The sequence below is a fragment of the Gnatocerus cornutus genome, unplaced genomic scaffold (assembly GCF_029298725.1).
Source record: "Gnatocerus cornutus isolate USDA-ARS CGAHR unplaced genomic scaffold, icGnaCorn1.1 ctg00000023.1, whole genome shotgun sequence".
NCBI classification, from domain to species: Eukaryota; Metazoa; Arthropoda; class Insecta; order Coleoptera; family Tenebrionidae; genus Gnatocerus; species Gnatocerus cornutus.
In genome coordinates, this window is record NW_028275375.1 from 5,281,210 (window position 1) to 5,304,231 (window position 23,022).

At 28.2% G+C, this 23,022-nt stretch overlaps 1 protein-coding gene across 2 annotated transcripts in view; it reads left to right on the forward strand.

Annotated features, from left to right (window-relative positions):
- LOC148166528 (transient receptor potential-gamma protein-like) overlaps positions 1-23,022 on the forward strand; it is a 129,063-nt gene that overhangs the window by 103,522 nt on the left and 2,519 nt on the right. For both annotated transcript variants that reach the window (XM_088048679.1, XM_088048680.1), the window contains 6 exons: positions 8,758-8,897; positions 8,958-9,061; positions 16,239-16,372; positions 16,426-16,552; positions 16,650-16,845; positions 22,823-23,017. In XM_088048679.1, coding sequence (XP_087904805.1) covers positions 8,758-8,897; positions 8,958-9,061; positions 16,239-16,372; positions 16,426-16,552; positions 16,650-16,845; positions 22,823-23,017 — 896 coding nt within the window. The remainder of the gene's footprint in view (positions 1-8,757; positions 8,898-8,957; positions 9,062-16,238; positions 16,373-16,425; positions 16,553-16,649; positions 16,846-22,822; positions 23,018-23,022) is intronic.

Here is a 23,022-nt window from a genome sequence, read left to right on the forward strand (position 1 = left end):
GGGAAAATTAATGTTCTTCGTGACGAGCAAGGGAAACTTTTAGTTCATCGTTCATAGCTATCAAATGTGAAAGGTTATACAAATTTTTGCTTCATTTCAAAGGGAAAAAATTCTAAAATTTGTGTTTTTTGTTCTACAATTTTGAAATTTGGCAGAGTTAATAAACGACTTAAAGTTAGTAGTTTCCCAAAATTTCATAACTGTAGCACTAAAATTACCAAAAATACGAATTTTATTGAACGATATGGGAAATTTCAGATTCGCACTAAAAACGAAAATTTCTAAAATCTGTGTCTTTTCCTCTACAATTTTGAAATTTGGTAGCGTTAATAAATAACTTAAGAGTTCTAATTTCCCCAAATTTCGTGATCGTCACAGTAAAATTATCAAAACTACGAATTTTAGTAAAAGAAATCGAAACTTTTTGCTTCGTTTTAAAAATAAAAATTTCTAAAATTATTGTGTCTTTTTCTCTACAATTTTGAAATTTAGTAGAGTTAATTAACAACTTAAAAATACTGATTTTCCGAAATTTCATGGTTGTAGCAGGAAAATTACCAGAATTACGAATTTTAGTGAACGATACGGGAAATTTCTGCTTCGCTCTAAAAACGAAAATTTCTAAAATTTGTGTCTTTCGCTCTACAATTTTGAAATTTGGTAGAGTTAATAAATAACTTAAAAGTACAAATTTCCCCAAATTTCATAGTTGTAGCACTAAAATTACGAAAACTACGAATTTTAATATAAAATATCGAAAATTTTTACTCCGTTTTCAAAATGAAAATTTCTAAAAGTTGTATTTTTCTATACATTTTATGAAATTTGGTAGAGTTAATAAACAACTTAAAAAAAGAGATTTCTCCAAATTTTATAGCTGTGACTATAAAATATAGAAAAATTTTGCTTCGTTTTCAAAACGAAAATTTCTAAAATTGGGGTCTTTTGCTTGACAATTTTCAAATTTGGTAGAGTTAATAAACGACCTAAAGATACTAATTTATCTAAATCTCATAGTTGTACCACTAAAATTTAAAAAAATACGAATTTTTGTAAAAAATATCAAAAATTTTTGCTTCGTCTTCAATGGTAATTTTTTTAAAATTGGTGTTTTTTACTCTACAATTTTCAAATTTGGTAGAGTTTATAAACGACTTAAAAATAATGATTTGCCCAAATTTTATAGCCGTAGCACTAAAGTTACTAAATCTACGAGTTCCAGTATAATTTATCTAAAATTTTTGCTTCGTTTTCAAAAAGAAAATTTCTAAAATTGGTGTTTTTTACTCTACAATTTTAAAATTTGGTAGAGTTAATAAACAACCCAAAAATACTAATTTCCCCAAATTTCATAGTTGTAACACTAAAATGACCAAAAATACAAATTTTAAGGAACGATTTCTCATATTTCTTATGGAAAATTTCTGTTTCGTTCTAAAAACGAAAATTTCTAAAATCTTTGTCTTTCGCTCTACAATTTTGAAGTTTAGTAGAGTCAATAAACAACTTAAAAGTACTAATTTTCTTAAATTTCATAATTGTAGAAGTAAAATTGCTGAAACTACGATTTTTAGTAAAAAATATCGAAACTTTTTGCTTCGTTTTCAAAAAGAAAATTTCTAAAATTGGTGTCTTTTGCTGTACAATTTTAAAATTTGGTAGAGTTAATAAACGACTTAAAAAACAGTAATTTCCCTAAATTTTATAGCTGTAGCACTAAAAGTACCAGAATTACAAATTTTAGTGAACGTTACTGGCATTTTCTGCTTCGCTCTAAACAAAAATTTCTAAAATCTCCATCTTTTGCTCCACAATTTTGAAATTTATTAGAGTTACTACACGACTCAAAAGTAGTAACTTCTCCAAATTTCATAGTTGTAGCACTAAAATTACCAGAAGTACGAATTTTATTGAACGATATGGACAATTTCAGATTCGCACTAAACAGGAAAATTTCTAAAATTGGTGTTTTTTGCTCTACAATTTTGAAATTTTGTTCAGTTAATAAACAACTTACAAATATTAATGTCCCCAAATTTCTTAAATGTGGCACTAAAATTATCAAAACCACAAATTTTAGGAAAACAAATCGAAAATTTTTGTTTTGTTTTTAAAATAAAAATTTTTAAAATTGGTATCTTTTGCTCTACTATTTCGGCATTTGATAGAATCAATACACGACTTAAAAATAGTAATTTCCCCAAATTTCGTAGTTGTAGCACTAAAATTACCAGAATTACGAACGATATGGGAAATTTCTGCTTCCCTTTAAAACCAAAATTTCTAAAGTCTGTGTTTTCTGCTTTACATTTTTAACATTTGGTGGATTTAATAAACGACTTATAAATACTAATTTCCCCAAATTTTATAGCCATTGCGCTAAAATTACAAGGACTACGAGTTTTAGTAAAAGAAATCAAAAAGATTTGCTTTGTTTTCAAAATAAAAATTTCTAAAATTAGTCTCTTTTCTTCTACAATTTTGAAATTAGACAGAGTTAATTAACAACTTAAAGACAGTAATTTCCGAAAATTTCATGGTTGTAGCACGAAAATTATCAGAATTACGAATTTTAGTAAAAGAAATCGAAAAGATTTGCTTTGTTTTCAAAATAAAAATTTCTAAAATTAGTCTCTTTTCTTCTACAATTTTGAAATTAGACAGAGTTAATTAACAACTTAAAGATAGTAATTTCCGAAAATTTCATGGTTGTAGCCCGAAAATTACCAGAATTACGAATTTTAGTAAAAGAAATCGAAAAGATATGCTTTGTTTTCAAAATAAAAATTTCTAAAATTAGTGTATTTTCTTCTGCAATTTTGAAATTAGACAGAGTTAATTAACAACTTAAAGATAGTAATTTCCAAAAATTTCATGGTTGTAGCCCGAAAATTACCAGAATTACGAATTTTAATGAACGATACGAGATATTTCTGCTTCGCTCTAAAAATGAAAATTTCTAAAATCTGTGTCTTTTGCTCGACAATTTTGAAATTTAGTAGAGTCAATAATTAACTTAAAAGTACTAATTTCCCTAAATTTCATAATTGTGGAAGTAAAATTGCTGAAACTACGATTTTTAGTAAAAGATATCGAAACTTTTTGCATCGTTTTCAAAAAGAAAATTTCTATAATTGGTGTCTTTTGCTGTACAATTTTAAAATTTGGTAGAGTTAATAAACGACTTAAAAACAGTAATTTCCCTAAATTTTATAGCTGTAGCACTAACAGTACCAGAATTACAAATTTTATTGAACGATAGTGGCATTTTCTGCTTCGCTCTAAACAAAAATTTCTAAAATCTCTATTTTTTGTTCTACAATTTTGAAATTTATTAGAGTTACTACACGGCTCAAAAGTAGTAACTTCTCCAAATTTCATAGTTGTAGCACTAAAATTACCAGAAGTACGAATTTTTGCGTAACTAATGTTTCTCCTGCCAATCTAAAGAAAATTTCAACTCTTTTCCATATCCATCGAACCTACAAAATTATTCCCGCATTATACAAAGAGATTAATCAAGTTTTCACCAAATGTGCAATAATTTAGCATGTTCAGAGCTGTCGAGTGTTCGTGATGAGAATGCAGCTTGCGCTTACAAACGCGCATAAATTTGAAGCTAAATTGAGCAATACTCCTCGTATGATGGAATTTGACACATCGTCCTTCATTTTTAAATTGGAATTTATCACATTCCCAGAATCTTGTTTTCATAAAGCGTCCACGGACAACGCCATATCCACATTAATATTTAAATAAACTTCCTAGCCCTCGCCCAACTCAATGTTTGTTGCGGCGGCAGTTTCTAAAATGAACTTCTCAACTTGTGTAATTTATTTAAGAACAAAGTTTGTGGTTATTACTGATATAGTTGACTGTTTCACTATAGGTATTTACAAACTCAATATTTGTAATTTAAGACGAGGGAGTTACGGTTTAGTTGACACTATAACACTGCAATTTTCGCAGTTTTTCGCGCGGGAATGGCGGCGGTAAAAATAGTTTAGTGCCGCTAATAAACTAATGAAGCAAAGCCGGCAATCCTGCGGCGTTGAAAGTAACCAGAATAAGTTATAAACAAAGAAACTCAATTGTTGCAATTTTTAATTAGGAAAAATTAGCGAGTTTTAGCGCTCCCTCAGAGGGCGCTTAAAACAAAGAAGAAGTTTCCAGCTAAAACAAGCACGTGAAGCTAATTATATAGCGCTCGCTCGTAACTTAAATTATACCGACATGTTGTAAAACTAACACAATTCCAAGTTAACATCCAATAATATGATTGCAGTTTGGTTGTAGTGTCAAATTGAATTTACGGAGAAAATGCGACTGTAAACTAGTAAACTCCGCTTAGACAAATTTTATCGATTCCGCATCCACGTAACGCCAATAACAATTCTTTCGGACTCTGAACTTGGTTTAATCTTTGTTGTTGTATGGAGAATATCAGCCTACAAATAACGCGATAAAGTGTATTTGCATAGATATTGAATTCTCGCCAACACGAATATTATGCGCATCACTTCTAAGCGAATTAATTATGAAAAGGACAAAAGGGAGGTCCATTTTTGATATTCTAAATGATTAACGCTGCTGGTGGATTAAAATAATATGGTAATGGGTATCTCAAACACTGCGGTAATGGACGAAGGGAATTCTGTTTTAATTCAGCGGAGGATGGCGACGGAAATGTGTAGTTAACTAGTTAGGCGATGTGTGAGCACAGCTAACATAAACTTCCTTTCTAGGTTTAATATGGAGCGAAATAAAACAATTGTGGGACTTACAAATACTAATTTCCCCAAATTTCATGGTTGTAGCACTAAAATTACCGAAACTACGAGTTCCAGTTTAGGATATCGAAAATTTTTCGTTTTCAAATTAAGAATTTCTAAAACTGGTGTTTTTTGCTCTACTATTTTGAAATCTGGTGATGTTAATAAAAGACTTAAAAATACTAATTTCCCCAAATCTCATAGTTGTTGCATTAAAATTTCCAAAAATACGATTTTTTTTTTTAAAGATTTTGCTTCAACTTTAAAATGAAAATTTCTAAAACTGGTGTCTTTTGCTCTACAATTTAGAAATTTGGTAGAAGTAATAAACAATTCAAAAATTGTTATTTCTTTAAATTTCATAGCCGTGGCACTAAAATTACTAAAACTACGAATTTTACTACAAAATATAGAAAAATTTTGCTCCGTTTTCAAAACGAAAATTCTAAAATTGGTGTCTTTTGCTTTACAGTTTTGAAATTTGGTAGAGTAAATAAACGACCCAGAAATACAAATTTCTCCTAATCTCATAGTGGTACCACTAAAATTTCAAAAAATACAAATTTTTGTAAAAAATATTGAAAATTGTTGCTTCGACAGTGAAATGAAAATTTCTAAAACAGATGACCTTTTCTCTACAATTTTGAAATTTGGTAGAGGTAATAAGCAATTTAAAAATAGTTATTTTTCCAAATTTCATAGCCGTGACACTAAAATTACTAAAACTACGAATTTTACTATAAAATAAAGAAAAATTTTGCTCCGTTTTGAAAACGAAAATTTCTAAAATTAGTGTCTTTTCTTTTACAGTTTTGAAATTTGGAAGAGTAAATAAACGACCTAAAAATACAAATTTCTCCTAATCTCATTGTGGTACCATTAAAATTTCAAAAATACGAGTTTTTATAAAAAATATCGAAAATTTTTGCTTCGTCTTCAAAAAAAATTGATGTTTTTTACTTTACAATTTTCAAATTTGGTAGAGTTTATAAACGACTTGAAAATAGTAATTTCCCTAAATTTTATAGCCGTGGCACTAAAATTACCAAATCTACGAGTTTCAGAATAAAATATCGAAAATTTTTGCTTCGTTTTCAAAATAAAAATTTTTAAAATTGGTCTTTTGCTCTACAATTTTGAAATGTGGTAGAGTTAATAAACGACTTATAAATACTAATTTCCCCAAATCCCATAGTTGTAGCACTAAAATTTCAAAAAATACGACTTTTTGTAAAAAAAAATCGAAAATTTTTGCTACGTTTCTAAAAAAAAACTTTAAATTGGTGTTTTTTCTTCTATAATTTTGAAATTTACTAGAGTTAAAGAACGACTCAACTGTACTAATTCTCTCAAATTTCATTGCCGTGGCACTAAAAGCACCAAAAATACGAATTTTAGTTAATGATATCGAAAATTTTAGCATCGTTTTCAAAATGAAAATTTCTAAAATTGGTGTTTTTTACTTTACAATTTTGAAATTTGGTAGAGCTAATACACGACCTAAAAATACTAATTTCCCTAAATCTCATAGTTGTAACACTGAAATTACCAAAAATACGAATTTTTGTAAAAAATATCGACAATTTTTGCTTCATCTTTAAAATAAAAATTTTAAAAATCGGTGTCTTTTGTTCTGTAATTTTGAACTTTAGTAGAGTTAATAAACGACTCAAATGTAGTAATTTCCTTAAATATTATAGCCGTGGCACTAAAATTATCAAAAATACGAAAAGATATCGAAAATTTTTGCTTTGCTTTCAAAATGAAAATTTCTAAAATTGGTGTTTTTTACTCTACAATTTTGAAATTTGGTAGAACTAATAAACAACCTAAAAATGCTAATTTCTTCAAATCTCATAGGTGTAACACTAAAATTATTAAAAATACGAATTTTTGTAAAAAATATCGAAAATTTTTGCTTCGTCTTCAATGGGAAATTTTTTAAAATTGTTGTTTTTAACTCTACAATTTGCAAATTTGGTAGAATTTATAAACGACTTAAAGAAAGTAATTTCCCTAAATTTCATCGCCGTGCCACTAAAATTACCAAATCTACGAGTTCCAGAATTAAATATCGAACATTTTTGCTTCATTTTCAAAATAAAAATTTCTAAAATTGGTGTCTTTTGCTTTACATTTTTGAAATTTTGTAGAGCTAATAAACGACTTATAATTACTAATTTTCCCAAATCTCATAGTTGTAGCTCTAAAATTTCAAAAAATACGAATTTTTGTAAAAAATTATCGAAAATTTTTGCTTCGTTTTTAAAAATATTTTTTTTAAAATTGGTGTTTTTGCTTCTATAATTTTGAAATGTAGTTGAGTTAAGGAACGACTTAACTGTAGTAATTCTCAGAAATTTCATAGCCGTGGCACTAAAAGCACCAAAAATACGAATTTTAGTAAAAGATATCGAAAATGTTAGCTTCGTTTTCAAAAAATTGAAAATTTCTAAAATTGGTGTTTTTCACTCTACAATTTTGAAGTTTGGTATAGCTAATAAACAATCAAAAGATACTAATTTCCTAAAATATCATAGTTGTAACATTAAAATTACTAAAAATACGAAATTTTGTAAAAAATATCGAAAATTTTTGCTTCATCTTCAAAATCGGTGTCTTTTGCCCTATAATTTTGAACTTTAGCAGAGTTAATAAACGACTAAAATGTAGTAATTTCCCTAAATATTATAGCCGTGGCACTGAAATTATCAAAAATACGAATTTTAGTAAAAGATATCGAAAATTTTAGCTTTTTTTTCCAAAATGAAAATTTCTAAAACTGGAGTTTTTTGCGCTACAGTTTTGAAATTTGGTACAGTTAATAAATGACTTAAAAATAGTAATTTCCACAAATTTCATAGTCGTAGCACTAAAATTACTAAAACGACGAGTTTCAGTATAAGATATCGAAAATTTTTGCTTCAATTTCAAAACAAAAATTTCTAAAATTGGTGTCTTTTGCTTTACATTTTTGAAATTTTGTAGAGCTAATAAACGACTTATAAATACTAATTTCCCCAAATCTCATAGTTGTAGCTCTAAAATTTCAAAAAATACGAATTTTTAAAAAAAAAAATCGAAAATTTTTGCTTCGTTTTTAAAAATATATTTTTTTTAAATTAGTGTCTTTGCTTCTATAATATTAAAATTTAATAGAGTTAAGGAACGACTCAACTGTAGTAATTCTCCGAAATTTCATAGCCGTGGCACTAAAAGCACCAAAAATACGAATTTTAGTAAAAGATATCGAAAATGTTGGCTTTGTTTTCAAAATGCAAATTTCTAAAACACGTGTTTTTGTTGTTCTACAGTTTTGGAATTTGGTAGAGTGAATAAACGACTTAAAAATAATAATTTGCCCAAATTTTATAGCCGTAACACTAAAGTTACTAAATCTGCGAGTTCTAGTATAAGATATCGAAAATTTTTGCTTCGTTTTCAAAAGGAAAATTTCTATAATTGGTGTTTTTTACTCTACAATCTTGAAATTTGGTAGATCTAATAAACGACCTAGAAGTACTAATTTCCCCAAATCTCATAGTTGTAACACGAAAATTACCAAAAATACGAATTTTTGTAAAAAATATCAAACATTTTTGCTTCGTTTTCAAAGGGAAAATTTCTAAAATTGGTATCTTTTGTTCTACAAATTTAAATTTTGGTAGCCTTACTACACGACTTAAAAGTAATAATTTTTCCAAATTTCATAGTCGTGACACTAAAATTACCAAAAATACCAATTTTGGTAAAAGACATCGAAAATTTTTGCTTTCTTTTTAAAATGAAAATTTTTAAAACTAGTGTCTTTTGTTCTACAATTTTAAAATTTAGTAAAATTATTAAACGAGTTAAAATCTGTAATTTTCCCAAAATTCATAGCCGTGGTACCAAAATTACCAAAACTACGAATATTAAGATATAAAATATAAAACAATTTTGCTTTGTTTTAAAAATAAAAGTTTCTAAATTAATTCGTTTCTAGGTTTAATATGGAGCGAAATAAAACAATTGTGGGACGTTGGACTCGAAGAATATGTGAGGGACATGTGGAACGTCATCGACTTTATCACCAACTCGCTCTACGTGGCGACTGTAGCTCTAAGAGTAGTTTCCATTTATCAGGTCAGTAAAAAATTGTCAATTTTGCATGCTTGACTAAATTCCTTTTATTTATTTTTCCAGGTTCAAAGAGACCCGACCGCTGTACAAATGCCTCGGAAAGAATGGGACGCCTGGGACCCCCTTTTGATTTCCGAGGGTCTTTTCTCAGCCGCCAACATCTTCAGGTACAACGAACCTCCTAACTTCCCTCATAATATTCATCGAAACCGTTTGACTGATGAGATGAATTGTCGCTTGACGTGCACTAGTTTAATTCATCACGAGCCGGTGAATACCATAAGCAGATTAAATTGCCCTCAGTTTAGTAGAGGATACGCCAGCTGACACGCAAATTAATATATTCCGGGAATTTTTACAGGATAATTTATTTACTGGAAATGCGGTGTTATGCAACCAACAATACAGAATTTTACGCTTTGCTGCTCTTGTACAAATCATGCAAGATTTAAGCATCGATCTGGAGCTGGCACACCCTTTAGGATTACGTGATTGGGGTGCTCATGAACAAAGATTTTAGTGTAGAGAATTATGGAAGAGAGGTAATGAAACGACGGCAATAAACATAATATTGTTTACGAGCGAGTCTTACAATTTGTTTTCCTGGGTTGCATATGCAACTTTACAAAGAAAAGAGGAGTTGTCACCGAACTTTTGTAACGTGTTTCCATTACTTGACATGAACTAATTCTTGTTTTCAGAGGAATGACGCTCTGAAAGTTGTGTTTGGTGGAATAATGATTGATGGATGGGTTTTGAGGATTTTTAGAGGGGAGCAGCAGATATTGTTGTCCAAATGGACGATTTATGTCACTTTTTATTTCGTATAAATTTGGTGGATGCGCCAAATATTTTTAATATTAGATTCGCTTAGTTACGAAATGGCTTTTTGAGGAAATAATTCTATAAATGTGGAATACGTAAAATATTGAGCTATTAGACAATTTTTTAATGAAAATAATTTTAATCGAATTCACGAATTTTAACGATTTTGTTTCGTAAAAAAATAAAAAATTCTAAAACTTGTGTCTTTTGCTTTGTAATTTTGCAATTTGGTGGAGTTAATACAACAGTCAAAAGTAGTAACTTCTTCAAATTTTATAGCTGTAACATCAAAATTACTAAAATTACGATTTTTAGTAGAGGATGGCAATTTTTGCTTTATTTTTAAAACGAAAACTTCCAAAATTGGTGTCTTTTGCTCTAAAATTTTGGAAATTGGTAGAGTTGATAAACGATTCAAAAATAGTAATTCCGTTAAATTTTATAGCTGTGACTCCAAAATTACCAAAAATACAAATTTTAGTAGAGGATGTCGAAAATTTTTGCATTATTTTCAAAATAATTTTTTTTTAAATTTGTGTTTTTTGCTCTACTATTATGAAATTTGGTAGAGGTAATAAACGACTCAAAAGTAGTAATTTCCTCAAAATTCATATGTGTAGTCTTAAAATTAATAAACCTACGAATTTTAGTTTGTATAAGATATCGAAAATTTTTGCTTCATTACCAAAATAAAAAATTCTTAAATTAGTGCCTTTTGCTTAAATTTTTTAAAAATTGGTGGAGTTATTAATTTACTCAAAAGTAGTAATTTTCCCAAATTTCATTGCTGTCACTCCGAAATTACCAAAATTACGAATTTTAGTAGAAGATTTTTGCTTCATTTTTAAAATAAAATTTTTTAAAACTAGCATCTTTTCTTTAAAAATTAAGAAAACTGAGGGAGTTATTAACTGACTCAAAAATAGTAATTTTCCCAGATTTAATAGCTGTGACACCAAAATAACGAAAGATACGAATTTTAGTAGAGGACGTCGGCAATTTTTGCTTTATTTTTAAAACAAAAACTCCTAAAGTTAGTGTCTTTTGCTCTAAAAATTTGGAAATTGCTAGAGTAAATAAACGACTCAAAAATAATTATTTCCTTAAATTTCATAGCTGTAACACTAAAATTACTGAAGTTACGAATTTTAACAGAATATCTAGAAAATGTTTGCTTCATTTTTAAAACGAAAACTTCTAAAATTGGTGTCTTTGGCTACATAATTTTGGAATTTGATAGAGTTGATATACGACTCAAAAATAGTAATTTCCCTAAATTTTATAGCTGTGACTCCAAAATTACCAAAAATACGAATTTTTGTAGAGGATGCCAGAAATTTTTGGTTTACTTTCAAAATAAAAAATTTCTAAAATTAGTGTCCCTTGCTTAAAAATTTTGAAAATTAGTGTAAATAATAATCGACTGAAAAAAAGTAATTTCGCTAAATTTCATAGCCGTGACACCAAAATTACCAAAAATACGAATTTTGGTAAACGATATCGAAAATTTTTGCTTCGTTTTCAAAATGAAAATTTTTAAAACTAGTGTCTTTTGCTCTACAATTATGAAATTTGGTAGAGGTAATAAACGACTCAAAAATAGTAAATTCCTCAAAATTCATAGCTGTGGCCTTAAAATTAACAAAACTACGAATTTTAGTTTGTATGAGATATCGATATTTTGCTTCATTTCCAAAATAAAAAATTCTTAAATTAGTGCCTTTTGCTTAAATTTTTTAAAAATTGGAGTAGTTAATAATTTATTCAAAGGTAGTAATTTTCCCAAATTTCATAGCTGTGACATCGAAATTACCAAAATTACGAATTTTAGTAGAGAATATCGGAAATTTTTACTTCATTTTCAAAGTAAAAACTTCTAAAATTGGTGTCTTTTGTTTTATAATTTTAAAATTTAGCGAAATTAATAATCAACTTAAAAATTGTAATTTCCCCAAATTTCATAGCTGTGACACTAAAATTAGCAAAATTACGAATTTTAGTAGAGAATTCGGAAATTTTTGCTTCATTTTCAAAGAATAAATTTCTAAAATTGGTATTTTTTTCTTTAAAATTTTGAAAATTGGTGGAGTTAATGATCGACTCAAAAATAGTAATTCCCTTAAACCTCATAGCTGTGACATCAAAATTAAGAAAATTACGAATTTTAATAAAGAATATCGACACTTTTTGCTTGATTTTCAAGGTAAATATTTCTAAAGTTGGTGGCTTTTGCTTTATAATTGTGAAAATTGGTGGGGTTAAAAATAGGCTCAAAAATAGTAATTCTCCTAAATTTCATCGCTGTGACACCAAAATTAGGAAAATTATAAATTTTTATAAAGAATGGCGGACATTTTTGCTTCATTTTTAAAATAAAAATTTCTAAAACTAGCATCTTTTGTTTAAAAATTAAGAAAACTGAGGGAGTTAATAACTGACTCAAAAATAGTAATTTTCCCAAATTAAATAGCTGTGACACCAAAATAACGAAAGATACGAATTTTAGTAGAGGACGTCGGCAATTTTTGCTTTATTTTTAAAACAAAAACTCCTAAAGTTAGTGTCTTTTGCTCTAAAAATTTGGAAATTGCTAGAGTAAATAAACGACTCAAAAATAATTATTTCCTTAAATTTCATAGCTGTAACACTAAAATTACTGAAGTTACGAATTTTAACAGAATATCTAGAAAATGTTTGCTTCATTTTTAAAACGAAAACTTCTAAAATTGGTGTCTTTGGCTACATAATTTTGGAATTTGATAGAGTTGATATACGACTCAAAAATAGTAATTTCCCTAAATTTTATAGCTGTGGCTCCAAAATTACCAAAAATACGAATTTTTGTAGAGGATGCCAGAAATTTTTGGTTTACTTTCAAAATAAAAAATTTCTAAAATTAGTGTCCCTTGCTTAAAAATTTTGAAAATTAGTGTAAATAATAATCGACTGAAAAAAAGTAATTTCGCTAAATTTCATAGCCGTGACACCAAAATTACCAAAATTACGAATTTTAGTAGAGAGTATCGGAAATTTTTACTTCATTTTCAAAGTAAAAACTTCTAAAATTGGTGTCTTTTGTTTTATAATTTTAAAATTTTGCGAAATTAATAATCAACTTAAAAATAGTAATTTCCCCAAATTTCATAGCTGTGAAACTAAAATTAGCAAAATTACGAATTTTAGTAGAGAATTCGGAAATTTTTGCTTTATTTTCAAAGAATAAATTTCTAAAATTGGTGTTTTTTGCTTTAAAATTTTGAAAATTGGTGGAGTTAATGATCGACTCAAAAATAGTAATTCCCTTAAACCTCATAGCTGTGACATCAAAATTAAGAAAATTACGAATTTTAATAAAGAATATCGACACTTTTTGCTTGATTTTCAAGGTAAAAATTTCTAAAGTTGGTGGCTTTTGCTTTATAATTGTCAAAATTGGTGGGGTTAAAAATAGACTCAAAAATAGTAATTCTCCTAAATTTCATAGCTGTGACACCAAAATTAGGAAAATTATAAATTTTTATAAAGAATGGCGGACATTTTTGCTTCATTTTTAAAATAAAATTTTTTAAAACTAGCATCTTTTGTTTAAAAATTAAGAAAACTGAGGGAGTTAATAACTGACTCAAAAATAGTAATTTTCCCAAATTTAATAGCTGTGACACCAAAGTAACGAAAGATACGAATTTTAGTAGAGGACGTCGGCAATTTTTGCTTTATTTTTAAAACAAAAACTCCTAAAGTTAGTGTCTTTTGCTCTAAAAAATTGGAAATTGCTAGAGTAAATAAACGACTCAAAAATAATTATTTCCTTAAATTTCATAGCTGTAACACTAAAATTACTGAAGTTACGAATTTTAACAGAATATCTAGAAAATGTTTGCTTCATTTTTAAAACGAAAACTTCTAAAATTGGTGTCTTTGGCTACATAATTTTGGAATTTGATAGAGTTGATATACGACTCAAAAATAGTAATTTCCCTAAATTTTATAGCTGTGGCTCCAAAATTACCAAAAATACGAATTTTTGTAGAGGATGCCAGAAATTTTTGGTTTACTTTCAAAATAAAAAATTTCTAAAATTAGTGTCCCTTGCTTAAAAATTTTGAAAATTAGTGTAAATAATAATCGACTGAAAAAAAGTAATTTCGCTAAATTTCATAGCCGTGACACCAAAATTACCAAAAATACGAATTTTGGTAAACGATATCGAAAATTTTTGCTTCGTTTTCAAAATGAAAGTTTTTAAAACTAGTGTCTTTTGCTCTACAATTATGAAATTTGGTAGAGGTAATAAACGACTCAAAAATAGTAAATTCCTCAAAATTCATAGCTGTGGCCTTAAAATTAACAAAACTACGAATTTTAGTTTGTATGAGATATCGAAAATTTTTGCTTCATTTCCAAAATAAAAAATTCTTAAATTAGTGCCTTTTGCTTAAATTTTTTAAAAATTGGAGTAGTTAATAATTTATTTAAAGGTAGTAATTTTCCCAAATTTCATAGCTGTGACATCGAAATTACCAAAATTACGAATTTTAGTAGAGTATCGGAAATTTTTACTTCATTTTCAAAGTAAAAACTTCTAAAAGGTGTCTTTTGTTTTATAATTTTAAAAATTAGCAAAATTAATAATCAACTTAAAAATAGAAATTTCCCCAAATTTCATAGCTGTGACACTAAAATTAGCAAAATTACGAATTTTAGTAGAGAATTCGGAAATTTTTGCTTCATTTTCAAAGAATAAATTTCTAAAATTGGTATTTTTTTCTTTAAAATTTTGAAAATTGGTGGAGTTAATGATCGACTCAAAAATAGTAATTCCCTTAAACCTCATAGCTGTGACATCAAAATTAAGAAAATTACGAATTTTAATAAAGAATATCCACACTTTTTGCTTGATTTTCAAGGTAAAAATTTCTAAAGTTGGTGGCTTTTGCTTTATAATTGTGAAAATTGGTGGGGTTAAGAATAGACTCAAAAATAGTAATTCTCCTAAATTTCATCGCTGTGACACTAAAATTAGCAAAATTACGAATTTTAGTAAAGAATTCGGAAATTTTTGCTTCATTTTCAAAAAATAAATTTCTAAAATTGGTATTTTTTTCTTTAAAATTTTGAAAATTGGTGGAGTTAATGATCGACTCAAAAATAGTAATTCCCTTAAACCTCATAGCTGTGACATCAAAATTAAGAAAATTACGAATTTTAATAAAGAATATCGACACTTTTTGCTTGATTTTCAAAGTAAAAATTTCTAAAGTTGGTGGCTTTTGCTTTATAATTGTGAAAATTGGTGGGGTTAAGAATAGACTCAAAAATAGTAATTCTCCTAAATTTCATGGCTGCGACAGCAAAATTAGGAAAATTATAAATTTTTATAAAGAATGGCGAAAATTTTTGCTTCATTTTTAAAATAAAAATTTCTAAAACTAGTATCTTTTGTTTAAAAATTAAGAAAACTAACGGAATTAATAACTGACTCAAAAATAGTCATTTTCCCAAATTTAATAGCTGTGACACCAAAATAACGAAAGATACGAATTTTAGTCTAATTTTTAGGAAGTCGGAAAGTTTTGCTTTATTTTTAAAATGAAAACTCCTAAAATTGGTGTCTTTTGCTCAAAAGTTTTGAAAAGTATTATATTATATTAATAAACAACTCAAAAATAGTAATTTCCCAAAGTTTTATGACTGTGACACTAATATTACCAAAATTACAAATTTTTCCTTCATGTTCAAAACGAAAATCTCGAAAACTGGTGCCTTTTGCTCAAAAATTTTGACAATTGGAGAGTTAACACAACTCAAAAACAGTAATTTATCAGTTTTTTATCAGTATTTTAAAATTGCCAAAGCTACGAATTTTCGCAGAGGATGTGGGAAATTTTTGCTTCATTTTCAAAACGAAAATTTCTAAAGCTAATGTCTTTTGCTTAAAAATTTTAAAAATGGCCGGAGTTAATAAACGACTCAAAAATAGTAATTTCCCAAAATTTCATAGCTGTGACTCCAATAGTACCAAAATTACGAATTTTAGTAGAGGATGTAGGAAATTTTTGCTTCATTTCCAAAATGAAAATTTCTGAAATTGGTGTCTTTTGCTTTATAATTTTGAAAATTATTGGAGTTAATATTTGACTCAAAAATAGTAATTTCTCAAAATTTTATAAGTGCGACACCAAAATTACTACAATCACGAATTTTATTAGAGATGTCAGAAATTTCTGCTTCGTTTTTAAAACAAAATTTTCTAAAATTTGTGTTTTTTGCTCTACATTTAGAAGAGATATTATGCGACTTAAAAATAGTAACTTCTTCAAATTTCATACCTCCAGCGTCTTTTTAATTGCCTCCGTTATCCCGGCGCATTCACCATTTCTATTTCCCCCCAAATTCCAATAAATCCCACCTAAAATAGATCAGTAGTGTATTTAGAACACATCAAACAAACTTCCGCAACTTTTGTAATTAATAATCCCCAGAAATCTCGTTTGCAATTCAATCAACAATTACTTTCAGCTCGCTAAAACTGGTGCACATCTTCTCGGTGAACCCGCACTTAGGACCATTGCAGGTGTCTCTCTCCCGAATGGTGATGGACATAATGAAATTCTTCTTCTTATACGTTTTGGTTTTATTTGCATTCTCGTGTGGTAAGTCTTCCTCGAGCTCCGCCATCATCGCTGATTTTGGCAATATTCTTCAGGTCTGAATCAGCTGCTTTCTTATTATGCGAAAGCTGAAAGGCGAAAATGCCCCGACGAGCACCCTTCTTTCAACCTGACTGAAAATAACGACACAAACGCCTGTGTTATATGGAGGAGATTCTCAAAGTGAGTATCGAGCGATTTGCATTAACTTTGTCATTAATCATATTCCTTGAAGGCGGTTTTCTAATAAATTTACATCTCATATTTAATTATGTTTCAGCTTATTCGAAACTAGTCAGACTTTATTCTGGGCGGTGTTCGGCTTGGTGGATTTGGAGAGCTTCGAACTGAACGAAATTAAAATATTCACGAGATTCTGGGGGATGCTCATGTTTGGGACCTATTCGGTGATTAACATCGTTGTTCTGCTCAACTTACTGATTGCCATGATGAATCATTCATATCAGCTGATCTCGGTAAGTTCGCGAAATAATTGAGGACAAATCAGTGGTAATTTGGCAGAGTTCTTATCAAATAATGAGAAAACTTCACTTTAAGAATGCATAAATAAAGAGATGTTTGCACGTTAAAGCTGAGCCGGAGGTTTTTGCGATAATTTCCTGGGAGACATTCTGATCACGTTTTATTATCGATACCCAAAACTTCCAAACAATTTACTTGGAGCTATGATTAAAAAGCTGTTGGTTTTTCCTGGGTTTTTCCGATATTCTCGGGAGAATTAGCAACCTCGCATGGTACTTTCCCTTAATTACCCAGAGATCTCAGGTCACGCAAAAAGTGCACGTAATAAATCATAGATTGACGGTTTTTCATTGTGCCCCCAATTACACAGAGCAGACAGTAAATCTGTCTTTACCCAAATAAAATTTGAAAGTTCAGGAAAGCAGGAAAAAATGCTCTCAAAAATTTTTAGTCTGAAAGTTATTTTAAGAATTCTATGTTAGTAAAAATATTGAGTAGAAAAATGAAACATTTAAATGTTATGCTCAAAATTTCGAAGCTTTGGGGTTTCCAGGAATATCAACTTTTCCAAATTTCATTTCATTTTAGGATAAGAAAATTTCTAAAATTGGTGTCTTTTGCTCTACAACTGTCAAATTTAGTAGAGTTAAAAAACGATTTAAAAATAGTACTTTTACTAAATTTTATGGCTGTGGCACTAAAATTACCAAAACTACAAATTTTATTATAAGATATCTAAAATTTTTACTCCGTTCTTGAAATGAAAATTTCTGAAATTAGTGTCTTTTGCTTCACAACTTTCAAATTTAGTAGAGTTAAAAAACGATTTAAAAATAGTGATTTTACTAAATTTTATGGCTGTGGCACTAAAATTACCAAAACTACGAATTTTATTATAAGATATCTAAAATTTTTGCTTCATTTTCAAAATAAAAATTTCTAAAATTAGTGTCTTTTGTTCTACAATTTTGAAATTTGCTAGAGTTATTAAACGACTTAAAAATAATATTTTCCCCAAATTTCATAGCTGTGGCACTAAAATTATTAAAAATACGCATTTTAGTAAAGGCCATCAAACATTTTTGCTTCATCTTCAAAATAAAAATTTCTAAAATTTGTCTCTTATTAAAAAAAATTTGAAAATTGGTGTCTTTTGCTTTACAACTTTCAAATTTAGTAGAGTTAAAAAACGATTTAAAAATAGTACTTTTACTAAATTTTATAGCTGTGGCACTAAAATTACCAAAACTACAATTTTTATTATAAGATATCTAAAGTTTTTGCTTCGTTTTCAAAATGAAAATTTCTAAAATCGATGTCTTTTACTTAACAATTTTGAAATTTGGTAGAGTTAATAAACGACTTAAAAATATTAATTTTCCAAAATTTTATAGCTGTGCCATTAAAATTACCAAAACTACGAATTTTACTATAACATATCGAAAATTTGTACTCCGTTTTCAAAATGAAAATTTTTGAAATTGGTGTCTTTTGCTTTACAATTTTGAAATTTAGCAGAGTTAATAAACGACTTAAAAATAGTAATTTTCTCAAATTTCTTGGCTGTGGCACTAAAATTACCAAAACTACAAATTTTATTATAAGATATCGAAACTTTTTGCTTCGTTTTCAAAATGAAAATTTCTAAAATCGGTGTCTTTTACTCAACAATTTTGAAATTTGGTAGAGTTAATAAACAACTTAAAAAAATTAATTTCCTTTAATTTCATGACTGTGGCACTAAAATTACAAAAAATACAAATTTTAGTATAAGAAATCGAAAATTTTTGCTACGTTTTCAAAATAAAATTTCTGAAATTGGTGACTTTTGCTTTACAATATTGACATTTAGTAGAGTTAATAAACGACTTAAAAATAGTAATTTTCCCAAATTTCTTGGCTGTGGCACTAAAATTACCAAAACTACAAATTTTAATATAAAATATCGAAAATTTTTGCTTCGTTTTCAAAATAAAAATTTCTAAAATCGGTATCTTTTACTTAACAATTTTGAAATTTAGTAGAGTTAATAAACGACTTAAAAATATTAATTTTCCAAAATTTGATAGCTGTGCCATTCAAATTACCAAATCTACGAATTTTACTATAACATATCGAAAATTTGTACTCCGTTTTCAAAATAAAAATTTTTGAAATTGGTGTCTTTTGCTTTACAATTTTGAAATTTAGCAGAGTTAATAGACGACTTACAAATAGTAATTTTCCCAAATTTCTTGGCTGTGGCATTAAAATTACCAAAACTACGAATTTTATTATAAGATATCGAAACTTTTTGCTTCGTTTTCAAAATGAAAATTTCTAAAATCGGTGTCTTTTACTCAACAATTTTGAAATTTGGTAGAGTTAATAAACAACTTAAAAAAATTAATTTCCTTTAATTTCATGACTGTGGCACTAAAATTACAAAAAATACAAATTTTAGTATAAGAAATCGAAAATTTTTGCTACGTTTTCAAAATAAAATTTCTGAAATTGGTGTCTTTTGCTTTACAATATTGACATTTAGTAGAGTTAATAAACGACTTAAAAATAGTAATTTTCCCAAATTTCTTGGCTGTGGCACTAAAATTACCAAAACTACAAATTTTAATATAAAATATCGAAAATTTTTGCTTCGTTTTCAAAATAAAAATTTCTAAAATCGGTATCTTTTACTTAACAATTTTGAAATTTAGTAGAGTTAATAAACGACTTAAAAATATTAATTTTCCAAAATTTGATAGCTGTGCCATTCAAATTACCAAATCTACGAATTTTACTATAACATATCGAAAAGTTGTACTTCGTTTTCAAAATGAAAATTTTTGAAATTAGAGTCTTTTGCTTTACAATTTTGAAATTTAACAGAGTTAATAGACGACTTACAAATAGTAATTTTCCCAAATTTCTTGGCTGTGGCACTAAAATTACCAAAACTACAAATTTTAATATAAAATATCGAAAATTTTTGCTTCGTTTTCAAAATAAAAATTTCTAAAATCGGTATCTTTTACTTAACAATTTTGAAATTTAGTAGAGTTAATAAACGACTTAAAAATATTAATTTTCCAAAATTTGATAGCTGTGCCATTCAAATTACCAAATCTACGAATTTTACTATAACATATCGAAAATTTGTACTTCGTTTTCAAAATGAAAATTTTTGAAATTAGAGTCTTTTGCTTTACAATTTTGAAATTTAGCAGAGTTAATAGACGACTTACAAATAGTAATTTTCCCAAATTTCTTGGCTGTGGCACTAAAATTACCAAAACTACGAATTTTATTATAAGATATCGAAACTTTTTGCTTCGTTTTCAAAATGAAAATTTCTAAAATCGGTGTCTTTTACTCAACAATTTTGAAATTTGGTAGAGTTAATAAACAACTTAAAAAAATTAATTTCCTTTAATTTCATGACTGTGGCACTAAAATTACAAAAAATACAAATTTTAGTATAAGAAATCGAAAATTTTTGCTACGTTTTCAAAGTAAAAATTTCTAAAATTGGTGTCTTTTGCTTTACAATATTGACATTTAGTAGAGTTAATAAACGACATAAAAATAGTAATTTCCCCAAATTTCATGGCTGTGGCACTAAAAGTACCAAAACTACGAATTTTATTTATAAGATATCGAAATTTTTTTCCGTTTTCAAAATAAAAATTTCTAAAATTTGTGTCTTTTGCTCTACACTTTTGCAATTTAATAGGATTAATAAACAACTTAAAAATAGTGATTTCCCAAAATTTTATAGTTGTGCCATTAAAATTACCAAAATTACAAATTTTAATATAAAATATCGAAAATTTTTACTCCGTTTTCAAAATGAAAATTTCTGAAATTGGTGTCTTTTGCTTTACAATTTTGAAATTTAGCAGAGTTAATAAACGACTTTAGAATAGTAATTTTCCCAAATTTCTTGGCTGTGGCAGTGAACTTACCAAAACTACGAACTTTATGATAAGATATCGAAAATTTTTGCTTCGTTTTTAAAATAAAAATTTCAAAAATCGGTGTCTTTTACTCAACAATTTTGAAATTTGATAGACTTAATAAACAACTTAAAAATATTATTTTCCACAAATTTCATGGTTGTGGCACTAAAATTACAGAAAAAAAAACCGAATTTTTGTATAAGAAATCAAAAATTTTTGCTCCGTTTTCAAAATAAAAAATTCTAAATTTAGTGTTTTTTGCTCTAAAATTTTGCAATTTAGTGGGATTAATAAACGACTTAAAAATAGTGATTTCCCAAAATTTTATAGCTGTGCCATTAAAATTACAAAAACTACGAATTTTAATATAATATATTGAAAATTTGTAGGGGAGAGGGGGGCATAGTGGGGTACTTAACATTCAATTAGCCACGCACGTTAAAATAATAGAAATTAACAAATTTTTTTTACTAAATATCATAGACTAATGTATTGCGGATGATTTTTGTTGTACTTTTTTTGATTACCATAAAAAACTTACGACATGTGAGCATTATTTTAAAAAATGGGATTTGCCCCGCTTTGCCCCGCCCATAGGGGTAAAGTGGGGTACCCTATGGGAAAATCAAATTTTTGAATAACTGTGTACCTACTTAGAAAAAGTAACATTTTAAAATTACTTAGGCATCAATGCATATTGCACATAAATGAGCACGTTCATCATATTTAGCTACTACATTTGTATGACTAGATTTGAAAAAAACTTGCTCCCACACTTCGCGAATTTTTTAACGAAAACACAGAATTTCACATTTTGTTTTATAAAACATTTAGGTTTTCACATTTTGTTTTATAAAACACACGTGGTTAACTGTCAACTAACAACCAATCAAAACACGCTATTCGACTTTTTTCACGGCGTTTGATTTGAGCAGCAGGAGTGTTACCCCGCTATGCCCCGGTACCCCACTATGCCCCCCTCTCCCCTACTCCGCTTTCAAAATGAAAATTTCTGAAATTGGTGTCTTTTGCTTTACAATTTTGAAATTTGAGAGAGTTATTGAACGACATGCACATAGTATTTTCCCCGAATTTCATAGGTGTGGTACTAAAATTACGAAAACTACGTGTTTTACTACAAAATATCGAAAATTTTTGCTTCGTTTTCAAAATAAAAATTTCTAAAATTAGTGTCTTTTGCTCTACAAGTTAGAAATTGGGTATAGTTATTAAACGACTTAAAAATAATATTTTCCCTAAATTTCATAGCTGTGGCACTGAAATTATTAAAACTACGCATTTTAGTAAGGGCCATCAAAAATTTTTGCTTCGTCTTTAAAATAAAAATTTCTAAAATTTGTCTTATATTAAAAAAATTTTAAAATTGGTAGAGTAAATAAGCAATTTAAAGACAGTAATTTCCTCAAATTTCATAGGTGTGGCACTAAAATTACCAAAATTACGAATTTTTTTGTGCAACGTCGGAAAATTTTGCATCGTTTTAAAAATGAAAATTTCTAATTAAAAACTCTCAAATTAAAATAAATCACAATCTATCATTAACCGAATTTTGTTCAGAAAATCAGAAAAACAGAAAAAAAAAACAGTGGTGTCCTGAAAGAGCTTCTACAACTGGTGGAAATTGCCGGTAAAATTCCCCAAACATTCCGAAATCTCCTTCTTGTCATGTCTCATTTCGCGATGTTCTGCAATGCTCGCCTGAAACCAGCTTACAATCCCCACATCCTCCAATATATTCCTCCAAAGCTGTTATAATAAGCTTCCAGTATTCCGATTTCTTGACATTTATTGAAGCGAAGCGACTCCTGTGTTGTCAGCGTGTAATATCCTTCCACCTTGCACCCTTTGCTGGTCGTCTTGAAATCCCAATCTAATCAATACAATAAATACAGCTGATTTTATCCCTCCAAAATTGAATTTTCCCGTATCATCCCTTGCTCCAAATTTTCTTTCCGGTTTTCGTCCAGGGTCCATCTTTGGACCCGCTTAATTCAGCCCGTTATTTCCGCAGGAACGAGCCGATGTCGAGTGGAAATTCGCAAGGAGCAAACTGTGGATAAGTTATTTCGAGGAAGGGGGTACTGCGCCACCTCCGTTCAACATCATCCCAACCCCTAAGAGTATCTGGTACGTGATCCAATGGGCTCGGAGGAAATTCTGTGGGCATTCTCGCGCCGCCAAAAAGGAGCACATGAGGACGATAAGGGTGAG